General features: G+C 42.3%; 1 protein-coding gene across 2 annotated transcripts; it reads right to left on the bottom strand.

The window, feature by feature from the left end:
- Positions 1–929: 929 nt before the first annotated feature.
- sncgb (synuclein, gamma b (breast cancer-specific protein 1)) lies at positions 930–11,961 on the bottom strand. Of its 2 annotated transcripts, XM_083933200.1 has the most exons (6): positions 11,620–11,961; positions 7,670–7,711; positions 6,662–6,789; positions 5,133–5,150; positions 4,020–4,061; positions 930–3,151 (listed from the first exon to the last, which is right to left on the bottom strand). In XM_083933200.1, exons 1-6 carry the CDS (start codon positions 11,738–11,740, stop codon positions 3,143–3,145), a joined length of 360 nt encoding a protein of 119 aa, XP_083789326.1. In that variant the 5' UTR covers positions 11,741–11,961; the 3' UTR covers positions 930–3,142. The 2 variants fall into 2 exon arrangements, with proteins under 2 accessions (XP_083789326.1, XP_083789327.1); XM_083933201.1 differs by lacking the exon at positions 5,133–5,150.
- Between the last annotated feature and the right edge of the window lie 699 nt (positions 11,962–12,660).

Genomic DNA, 12,660 nt, shown 5'->3' with positions numbered 1-12,660 from the left:
CTTATAAAGAAATGCTTGTGTGTACAAATATGTCTGTTTCTTTAATGTTACACAAAAGTGAATGATGCTAACGTCTTCTAAGAATTTTAAGATCCTTCAACTGACTCGCTATTGACAGTGATTTGGTAGTGAGTTAATTATTAATCATAATCCTAAATTTAATATATTTCATGAGACTTGATCAAATAAAAGAGTTATCGTATCCCTTTTTAAGGAAGGAACCCTAGTATTAAGAAGAAGAAGAAGAATTCCTTTATTCGTCCCGCAATGGGAAAATTGAATTATCACTCTATTTTTTTTCATGTTACACACACACACACACACAGGCCCGAAATACACACACATGCACGACCCATATACATGCAATTAATGGAGAGATGTCAGAGCGAGGGGGCTGCCAGTGACCGGCGACCCGAGCAGTTGGGGGTTCAGCGCCTTGCTCAACAGTGCCCAGGAGATGAACTGGCAACTCTCCAGCCACCAGTCCACGCTCCATTCATGGTCCACACAGGAACTTGAACCAGCGACCCTCCGGTTCCCAGCCAAGTCACCTATGGACTGAGCTACTGCCGCCCCACAAGAGTTATCTTTGAGAATCCTTTTGAATAGCTACAGATTACAGATTTAACTAGATAAAACATGTGAGTCTGCGAGTTTTAGAGGTGCTGGTAGGCGTATGTGTGAGTTTTGTGCAGAGCCAAGCAGCTCGTACAATCTTCCGCTTCCAGTTTTTATGCTCAACTAAGATAATCTGCATTCTTGATGCACAGTGCTTTACTCTTGTAAAGAAAGTAAGCAAGCATTCCCTGTGGCCCATCTGGCCCCCACTGAGATCAAAATACAAACTTAACACCCAGTCTTCCGCATCTTTAAATAAATTCTTGACACAGTTGTTGGATTTCAACAAAACCTTTTTAATTTCACTGGTACTGTTTATAAAATCAGCGAGTCTGCTTTGATGCCAACTTAAACATGGTGTGTGATTTTGTGTTTGTGTGTTTGAGGTGGAATTTGTGATTGTGTTGTGCAAAGTGTGCTGTTTGTGTGTGTGTGTGTGTGTTTGTGTGTGTTTGTTGTTTGTGTATTGGTGCAAGTGTTGTGTAGTGTGTAGTCTATGTGTGTGTGAATGTCAGATTGCTTGATAAGGCAACATGCAGTCATCAGTTTCCATTGGCCTCAAAGTAAAAACACAAACCTGTTCCAGACACAAACACACGCACGCAAACACACACACACACAAACACACACACACACACACACACTCACACACACACACACACACACACACACACACACACACACACACACACACACACACACACACACACACACACACACACACACACATATATATTTATACACACTTTGCTGGCTGAACCGGTTCTATGTTAACACACACACATACACACACACATACAGTGCATACAGACACACACACTGATGCCGGGCAGACGAGCTGTGAAAGGCGGCATCACACTGACTGAGAAGCGAAAGGAATCCTCTGATTGGCTGAGACAGTTGATGGGCGGGAGCTTGAGAACAGCCAGGGTTCAGACTAGTTAGTGTGAAATCAAAACGACCCGAAAAACAACTGCACATCCCAGAATTCAAGCTATACACAGAACTACACACAAAGCTGATCCGAGATTAAAACCCAAACCTTCCTTCTGCGCTCTCAGCAGACTCGTTTCACCATTGAATCGACATTTTTCATTACAGATATCGGAATAACGAACAGACTAATGTTCACACTGCTTGTTTCTCCTGATGGCATGCAAACCAGTTTTACAGACTAAAGACTAAAGAGCAACTACACGATAACAAAAGGGGATCAGAATCAGCTGCTCATATTTCCACTTCAGTAGCTATAAATAAAATAAAAAAACATATAGTATAGTGTATATAGAAGCCTTCCTATTTATGGCCATCAAATGGAAATATTCTCATTGTTTTGTGCAGTATTTTAAGCACATTTCCCCAGAAATTCAACCAAATTACAAATAATGGCGTCCTGCTTACAGGAACACGGTCTTTTCCGCCAAAGTTAGAGCATCACTGGTGACAAAGGTGCTGTCGGGGATTTCCGTCAACGAATAAGAATTTAATCTTCAAAATTTGGTTCTCTTTCCACTTCAGTTTGGCTTATTTAGCTACACATTTTTAACGTTAATGTTCCATCTTTGACTCGCTCCGATCTTCCCGTGCATCGCAATAACACAATTCAAGTTTCCACTGTAACAGCTGAGAAAAACAAACATTATGTATTTTCTTCCTGATTCTAAATGTCGAGGCCAAACACACACGAAGCCATACAAAGCTACACAGAACAGCTGCTATTCTATAGTTACAACACGGGACAAATCATTCTACACGTCTGTTCATGCAGTCTACTGTAGCTACCTAACTAACTACTGCACACAAAACAGAATAATATCTGTCCTCAATGCACGCGTCCCTGCACAAGCCTCTGGAGATTTATTTGACACGCCAGCAGCTACACATCATGCACACACACAGATATAAGCTAACATAGACACACAGGCACACAAACAGCAGATCACACACCCTCTCACGCCCTGCCTCAGTCACTCAGAAAGTTATTGTTATGGATGAGAGGTATTTACACACCCAAAAATGTCCTACAGCTTAAACGTTTGCCCAGTGTGTGAGTCTGTGCTGGCATTTGCGGTATGTACTGTATGTGTGTGTTTCATGCAGGTGCTGAATAAAGGTGTGTCTCTTTTGTGTGTACGTGTGTGTGTTTTTGCGTGTGAGGTTTCACTATCGGTTGGTAGGCGTGGGAGGCTGTAACAACACCAGGGTTCATATCAGGACAACAGTAACACACAGGTGAGGCGAGGGTAAGACGGGCAGTGAAGGAAAAGCTACAGGCTGCAGAAAATCAGAGGGGCGGAGACGGGGTGAGGACAGGTGGCAGAGGGGCCCCTGGGGGGAGGCATAACGGAGTGACGAGGCAGAGGGGGAGATAGGGGCTGAGGTGCGGCATCCGGAAGAGTCTGTTTTCGTTGATTTTGGTTCTGTAAAGTCACAAAAAAATATGTTGAACATCTGGAGTCTGGTACAGCGAGGCGAGGGGAGCGAGGGGCCGTCGGGGAGCACGGAGGGGAGGTCCTGAAGACGACTAATAGCCCTGGAAGAAAGGAAGAATGGAAGGTGATGTCAGTGGTGGAAGTCATATGCAGAGTCAAAGAAGCAGTGCCACAGTTTAATAAAGCATAGGCCATTACAGGTTAAGGGGCACTCCGCAGATATTATACATCAAGACCGGTTCACTAGTCATGGGCAGTAGTCAAAGTAAATAAGTACATTTACTTGAGTAATGCACTACAGACAGCTGCTGTTACTTTTCAGATTAAGATTTTATTTATCTCTATTTTTGTCTCTGTATTTTTTCATGTATCAATCTAGAACAAACTATCTATCCTAACTATTCAGTCATAGATCAAACTGACTTGATACTGACCAAGTGGAGCAAAAAAAACGGATCGGACAAACTTTCACTTTGTCAGAAGAGAAGATTTAAACAATGTTGTTTTAGGGCTACGGGCTTAAAAACGAATAGGAAATGTAGAGGCCCTTGCTTCGAATGACCTCAGCACATCAGTTTCTCACACTGCTCTGGTTTCATCTCGGTCCGTTCCTCCTTCTTGTTTAAATCTTCTCTCCTGACACAATGGTTACTGTTCGCTAATTTGTCTCGCTGTTTTCTTTTAAGTGCCTTGGCTATTTAAAAAAAACACGCTAGTACAGCAGTGGTATAGCCACAGCGGATATTCTATCAAATTGTGAACAATACGAAATAACAGTATTTCAGAGAAAATCAAGTATCAATGATTTGTTCTCTAATTTTGATTTCCACACAAAGTACAAAGTGAGCAAATGTATTAAATAACTTTCCACCTCTGAGAACACGTTTGCCGGTACTAGGCCAAAAGCGTCAAACATAATTTGATTGGACTGAGCTGCTGCTGCTGCAGAACCGGTCAAATTTGTCTTACCTCTCCTCCTTCCCCACCCTGCTCCATTCCCCCGTATTCTCCCTGTAAGAGGAAACAAGAAGCGTGAGAACAAACGAGACCCAAAAAAAAGTAGAGAAAGAATGAGGTGATGGCAGGGTGGAGGGCCTCAAGCACCGACGGCCATCTACAGTAGCTTTCGTTTTCCTCCAGCTCTGATTCAACAAAGCAGTTAAGACTACAAAGACCATGCTGTAGGGTTGACTCAACTCTTATCACCATGCCCAAGACTTCCCAGGAGGGTTTGGTTAGTCGGTTAGAGCTTTAGATCATGTAAGATTGCGGTGCATGAAGCTATAGTTTCGCACAACATGCAATGAATATATTCGCTGGGATATTTCTGACGTGCTGGAGATGTCGCTCAGAACGTGTATATTCCTACACAGCGGCTACATGGTTAGAAATGGAGAGTTTTAGTCTCATTGTTGCCTAAACCACTCAAAGAAGCGAGTGTCTGAGAGGTGAGAGAAAAATAATGGAGTAGGAAATTGTGAATTACAAAAACATAATGCGTTTTTAAGATTTTAATGGAGGCTATTTTAATTTGGAAAGCATCACAGCAGCTCTCTTGACACTCACTTGTCTGTTGTGGGCTATTAGCTAATATACACAGTTACCAGTGTATTATAAGGTATAATTGTGCCATCTATTGTAATCCAATATAACAGTCCTGCAGTGAATCCTACACTGTAAAAAATAAAATACAATGTAATGTAACAGAATTTTACTGTTTTTTTGACAGATTTTTAATGTATGTTTAAAATCCCATTTAATTTACAAAAAGAGACTTTTGTGATTATAGACTAAGGCAAATATTGTTAAAATCACAACAACAAAGTGTATTTTGGTTATGGGAAATAACCATGCTGCATTGTTTGGCGCCCTAGCTGCCAGAAAATAACCGTTTTTTAAAGATTTTTACAGTGCACCGTAAAACATTCTTCAGTAAAAGTCAGATTTATTGCAGGTCAAGTGGATTGGATTGTCCATAATAAACTGATAACTTGGTGCATTTAGCATGCAGAGTTCCCCAACTCTGTCTCTCCTTCACCCCAGCATGACCTATGACCCCACACTACTCTGTCCAATGGGCACCTCGTATACAGGCTCCTCCTATCAGGAAAACACAGATGAGACACACAAACGACAACAAAAGGTGAGAACACACAACAACACAGGAGCATCGCCACAGAATTATAACAAAGGAAGCGAGACAAAAGGCACAGAAAAACTGTCAGAAGGACACATGCATGAAAGACACTTGAGTTAGATGTAAGGTCATCTAACATTGGACAAATAGGTTTGACAGAAAAAAAAAAAAAAACAAGAGCAAAGGGAGGCTCATCAGTGTCAGGTGTCAACAAGTGAACAATTATTTCAGGAAAAATGGGTCAATTGCTGTGGATTGCAGTTTTAATGTATGGGGTACATTTTGAGACATGGTTAAAAAACGGTACACAATAGAATAATATAAATGCATAATGGTTTACATCAATGAAACGATGAACTGGAAAATCAATATAAACAGTGATAATCAATTAAACATTTAAGTAGAGCTGAAAAATCAGCCAAGTCTGATATGGACAACAAGAGATATTACAGTAAAATGCTGAACTAAGGGAAATCTAAGAGATCTGTATCAAGATTCATTTTATGTTGTTATATATCTGAGAAACTCCAACATTATCTATCACTTAAAAATGTCAAATACTACCAATATCATTGTAAACTGAATATTTTTGGGTTTTGGACTGTTGGTCAAGCAACTGGAAGATGCCACCCTGGGAAATTAGATCAATAATTGTCACTATTTTCTGGATTAAAGAATCAATTCATAAAAAATAAATAGGAGAATATATTGGTTGTAGCTCTTCCCCCCCCATTTATCTCTATCACAAGCAAATAAATGGAATAAATGAAGTGCATCCTAATGATTATGAGTGTGAGTGTGGGGGGAGTGTGTGTTCATTTAAATTTCAGCACTGATTTTATGTATCATTTTGTTAAAGGAAGACACTGGAGACATGTTTTTTCTTTGACAAACTGCAGCCTTACGTGTCTAATGTGTGTGAAACAGCTCTATCTAGTGGCTGACCTCAAACCAACTGGCTATTAAAGAGCATTCAACAACTAACCGTTCTTTTCATTATCTGCAGATTATGTTCTCAGCTAATCCATTTATCATTTTACAGAATGTCAGAAAACTGTGAAAAATAGCCATCCCAGTGTCTCAAAGTCCACGGTGATGTCTGTAGGTGTCTTGATTTGTCAGACCAAAGTCCAAATAGCCCGTTTAAAATGATATAAAAACAAAGAAAAGACGGAAATGTATTTATTTGAGAGGCTGGAAACAGCATTTTCTGTCATTTTTGCATGAGAAATGACTTTAATCACTAATGACTCTCGCTTGTGGAAGCAAGAAATCGATCATTAAGCCTGCATCACACTACTGACCCTTATCCAAAGTGACAATGGGTGCATTCATCTGTGAAGTACCACCCAAAAATGGCACGAATCATGAGAGTAACGATAAAAAAAACAAACAATCATAGCTCAGATGTTTTCCTGGCTGTGCGCTGACATGTGGACATGTTTTTGTGGTGGACATGGTGGCGTTTACTGACCTGGTTGACCATCCCGGTCGACGCAGCGACGTTCTCGACCCCCTCCACGGTTGCCTGTGACACTTCGTTCGCCCCAGCGACCGCCGTGTCTCCAACGATGTTGGCCTGGTCCACGGTTCTGTTGGCCACTGAGACACAGAGGAGTGGATGGTTTGTGAAAATGAAACGCACACAAATTCCGTACAATGACAAAAGACACACAGAGGCAACAGGAATACTTGATTTAGACAGAAAACACCACTAAAATTACATTTTGTGACCATGTACGTTTAAGGTACATTTCAATGAATGAAAGCAGACGCATTATACTGATGTAGCCATAAAACCACCATCAGTGGTATGTCTAAGTGTATCGTAGCTGCTATTGCCGCTTCTCATCATTGATCATGTTTGTCATAATTATTATCATTTTCATAATCTATCACCTTAGCTGTGCTTGTTCCTACTATTCTGCTGTATTAACTGCCATAACATATGAATCATATTCACATTACTATAGTTATTGTTATAGTTACTGTTACTTGGTTTGGTTGCTTGCATCTCTGGAATTGTGTCTGTCTCTCTGTCTTTTGTCTTTCTTTGTCTCTCTATCTTTCTCTCTCCTTCTCTTCCTCTCTCTGGTGCAGACAGATGTGCGTCCTCCACAGAGCTGGGTCTGTCTGATGTTCCTGTCTGTTATAGTGAAGGTTTTCGTTGCCACCGTACTCTACGGGGGAATTGTTGTGTCCATGTAAATCTTAACTAAGTCACAGAGTGTGGTCTTTACCTACTCTGTAAAGTGTCCTGAGATAACTTTGGTTATGATTTGGCACTATAAATAAAATTGAATTGAATTGATTTGAAAATCCACACTCCCCGGGCCAGATCGGGGAAATACTGTACATCTGAAGATGCAAACTGCTGCTGGATTACAGGTAAAATACCACATTTGTATTTTCCCTCAAAAGTTGAATCTAAAGCTGTTTACCTGACTGGAGTGGCACTAAACAGGTGCACAGCTTTACTCACCTGTGTTTACTGATGACACAACTCCCTCCTTCGTCTTACTGCCTGAGGACCAAAGAGATAACAATCAAATTCATGTACATAACTCTGAATCCTACTTTGAACAGACAACTTTGTTTATTGATTTTATTTGATGCTTTTAAAGAAACACGACACTGCACAGCATCACTGAGGATAAAACACAATGACGCCCGAAGGCTTATTCCCATTGTGACTTGTTGAATAGTCATGTTGCATATTTATATTATTTTGGCTGATAAACTTTTTTTTAAATGATTTATTTTGTGTGTATTTATTTCTTCCGTGAAAACAGAATGAATGATTAGGTTATGAACATGATGATTTTCATGATAATCTTCTTATTCACCAATAAATCAAACCACGACGCTTACACCCGATTCAGAAATAGATTCATTCACTTTGTAGTGATGAGAAGAACGTTTCATGATAATGTGATTTTGCTCATAACATGAACATGTTTAAGGTTGGTTTTACCCATTTACTTTGAAAAAACACATTTCTAAATGTGTATTTTTGGTTCATTCCAATTGCCCCGGAGTTGCTGAAACATCAAAGATCTGCTAACACACATATCCTTCCTTTAAATAACTTTTCTTAGCTGCTTTCGACGCCGACCACTCTGACATATCCTTCCTGAGGGTGTCGGGTCGGCAGAATCCATTGCTCGTTCTAAAAATACATTTAAAGCCTTGTCGTCCTATCAGCGTGACGGCTGTGTGTCCCTGGTTTTTCAAAGTAAACATGGTTCACACTATTGACAGTTTGGATTGTTTCATTTTCCCTTTCAACCTTGAGAAGTCAGTGTTTGGCGTTAGAGAGCTATCTAAAGCTTTGTTGACTTCATCTCTTTGTGCTTCATGGAAATATTTTCCTGTGAACAGCAGCACTCTGCATTTCTCCCTCTGCTCAGCAGCACTGTGCTCATTATAGTATGATCCCAAGCAGATTAAATAGTGGTTATATAATCTGGCAGAGTACGGGACATATCCGCTCTAAGAGATGAAAGGGGTAGAAAGGTAGAAACTAAGGAAGGAAATGAAGAATAAATCTGCAGAATAACACAATTTCATGCACACTGACTGCTCCCTCTTTTACACAGATGCTGCCATTAACAGCACCCTGCATCCACCCATCCACCCAACCCCTCCGTCTCCTGCTTCCCTCCATTTCTCCGCACGCTTTCTGTGCTACATGAGCCACGTGCCTGAGTACTGAGCAGTACTGCAGTACAGCCCAACACACACACACACACACACATTGCAATGACACAGCTTCTTTCTCCAAGTCAACAGAGGGGGCCACCTGAGTGTCACTGTGAATATCTGTATTCTGTATGTGAGCTTGTGGTGATCCGTCGGTCACCATCATACGGAACAGACTGCGAACGTGTAAATTAAATTATCAAAGATGATGTGTGTGATCCACAGGACACGAGCATGTAGCCGGAGCAAAACAGACATTTTAAAAAAAATAATAATCCTGATAGGAAGTGACAATCCTGATGGAAAGCTTGCCCCGATAAATGAAGATGGGACGGATTAAGAGTGTGTGAATGTCTTTTCCTATTATGAAATAATGTGAAAATATACTGGCGTCCAGAGGATTTGTGCTTTAACAGTCCTGATGAGATGGAAGCTCAGACTTGCCCTAGATTTGATGAAAAATCCTATCAATATATATGTATATTTTTTTTATATGTTCAAAATGTAAAAGATATAATATGTGTATCAAATATGTACAGACACGGGGGACATAAGTAAAAAAGAAAGTGTGCAGGAGAGATAACAAGCTGAGGATAGAGATTAAAAAGAACACATCGATTTGAATTAATGAGGGATGTGAATGCAATTACATCACTGCTGATAGAGCTTCTTTTAATTAAATAGCAGGACGGTAAAAGCACAAATCCCTCTGTAGCAAACTGACCAAAGCCAAACTTTAATATCTAGAATTCGTTTTCTTATATCATTGCTGAGTTTGGAAAAGAAAAATCTTATTTTGGGGATATGTCAAAGTGTTATTCATCAATAAAACCATGGAAATTAGAGTGTTCTGCTCATTCTAATGAACCAACACTGCTTATAAATAAAATAAAACCAAATGACATAATAAAATCTCGTTTTTGGGAGCCTTTTTCGTGGCAGCTTGTGTTCACTGACTTGTGGGATTTCTAATTTAATCACAGAGCACGTCCAGCTGTCTGTCCAGGTCTGGCCTTTTTGTGAAATCGGGCGTGCAGACGTTGAAACTGTGTGCCCACATTCACCCGCTGACTTATGCACTAACTGCTGCAGGCAGCTACAGTGGCTTATCAGCGCCATCGACACTCCTCACTTCAGTGATCACATCCCCTCTCCCTTTTTCCCTTCTTACTCCTCTCTTCATCTCCCAGTCTCCCCACCCTCCCTTTTACCTGAGCTTGTCACGAACCTCACGACTCTCTGGAACATCCAGGTTTCATTTTCCCATGAGTGTCATCCCTCCAACTCCATCACTGTGTGTCAACTCTCTTTTTGCCCCTCCATCTGTTCAGACAGGAGCCACGAGACTAGAAGCTCAAAGCTTTTTCTGACATAACACCCCTCCCTTCTCTCTCTCTCCCTCTTGTCTCTCTCTGTCTGCCCCCTTGCATTCCTCCATCTTTTTCCCTGGGACGGGTTGTTTGAAGAGCTGCGGGGGGAGGAAGGTGGTTAGTCATCAAAGCGGCACACGCTGGCAGGCAAATCCTGCTGCTGCAACGCCACACACTCACACACACACACACACACACACACACACACACACACGTTCTTGCATCAACACGAGAATGGGGTGAGGGGTGGAGGGGGGTGGTGGGAGAGCAAATTGCTGCAGTGCTCAAGTGATCCTTGCCCTGTCTTCCTCACCTCCCTCCTCACTCTTTCAGCTCAGGACATCGACCCGGGCACGCAGACCAGTACATTTTTTTTATCTCTCCCATTTTCATCATCGAGATCATTCGATTTTTAAAGCTGCTGTGTGACAGTCAGTCAGTGCTGAGGGGACGGACTGCAGACGACGACAAAGACTTCCACTCCGCTAACTCCTCACCCACCCTCCTACTTTTACAACGCCCCTCCCCTCTCAGGCGGCCTAAAAGCCCGGTACTCGAGGTAACCTTGAGATGTGACGCATTCACTGCTTGAGCTAATATAAAAGTGCAGGAAACCCAAGCATGACCAGAAAACATCTGAAGCATTTTTAAAATGTCAAATCTGTCAGTCAGTCTTCATAAATGTGCATCTTTATTTTGAATTTATACATTTATCTTAAAATATCTGTCAGTAGACCTCGAATAATGCTCGTCAAATGTAGGTCAACTCTATTCTGTAAATTGAAAAAAAGGCAGTGGAGTCTCAGGGGACTTCATCACTGCACTGATTCCATCACCGGACATCCCTCTGCAGGATGCTCCACAACCAATTCAGGGTTGATAAAAAAAGACAGGTGATAAAAGCTTGAGGCAGCGCAGCCACAAGGTCCTGCAGAATCCCTCTTTCCTCTCGGCTCCTTTTTTATTCCCCAAATCAGACAGCCTACCAGCTAATGGCCTGCTACCTAATTACAACTTTTCCACCTCCTTCTCCATCTAACTCCCCCTCCTCACTCTATCCATCTTTTACTCTTTCAGACCCCCACCCTCTGCCCTGCACCAGTCCTGCAGCAGTATGCTGCCAGTGCTCTCTCCATCCCATCCTCCTCCTCACTATGTTCCTGTCGCTTCTCACAAGTGTCCCAGACATGGACATCCAGGGGACCCCACCTCAAATGGCGCAAAAACACATGACGCAACCTTACACACCCACACACACACGCACACACACACCAAAAAATGAATACATCTCCCCAAGCACTTACCCACTGTCCTTTTTTAATTCAACTTGATGTAGCTCCACAGACAAGGTGTTACATACCTACATACATCACCCCTTCCTTGGTCTTGGCTGCTGCCTCCTCCATGCCAGCTTTGGTCTTCTCTGCGGCGGCCACCACCCCCTCCTTGGCCATGGAGAACCCTTTCATCAGTACATCCATCTTGGGCGAAGAGACAGCTGTGCTCCCCTGCTCCAAACGGGCCTGGCTGGCTGGCTGGCTGGCTGGCTAGCTGGTGCTTACACTGAGCGTGCAGAAGAGATGATGTGAGATGTGAGAGTGTGTGAGTCTGTGTGGGTGTATGTGTGTGTGTGTGAGTGTGTTTGTGCCGTTGGCTCCTCCTCCCTTTGGTGCTATAACAGAGAGCTGAGAGGACCGCACAGCAGGGCTACAGCATGCAGACTGAGAAAAAGAGGGGGGAGGAAACAGCCGGTATGCACAAGATGGAGAGAAGAGGAGGAGGAGGAGGAGGAGGAGGAGGAGGAGAGATGGCCGGATGCTGCAGCATTTTCAAGTCATGCTGCAACCCCCGCGCCTCAGCCACACCTCCACCCATCATCCATCTTTCTGCTGGTAATTCTTACTCATGGTCAGTGCAGCCTCCAGCTTGCCGTTTGTGTATTTTGATTGGCAGACTGTTCTGGACACACCTTTCTGGATGCTGAGCTTGTGAGCACTGTTACATAACCACTAGAGAGCTTCAGCGCTGGAAGCAAAAAATAGAGTTGTTGTTTTTTTTTCACATCATATGCCTTGTGAGATTTCATCATGTAATCTGTCATCACACAGCAAGTTCCAGATTATTCATATTCTGATACTGAATCCTCACTTTTAAGTAACCAGATGTGTACGTAGTGTATATCCCTATTTTGGACGTATTTACGTGAATTGAAGAGAGCGTCTGCAGCCTTTTGTTTTCTTGTTAGGAGAGGAAACGCTTTGTCATCTCCACCTGAATGAGTCACGACATCCCTCCTCCTCCTTCTTCTTCTCATTCCATTTCTCCCAGATATGCTAACTCAGCAGCGCAGCAATGCTGTGGGTAGCTTTGATATGAAAACAGCTCCATTTTTGTAAAACAT

The sequence above is a fragment of the Echiichthys vipera genome, assembly GCF_963691815.1.
Source record: "Echiichthys vipera genome assembly, chromosome: 18".
Classification (NCBI taxonomy): Eukaryota; Metazoa; Chordata; class Actinopteri; order Perciformes; family Trachinidae; genus Echiichthys; species Echiichthys vipera.
The sequence above is the reverse complement of the archived record's forward strand: the minus strand, read 5'-3'. Positions and strand labels throughout refer to the sequence as shown.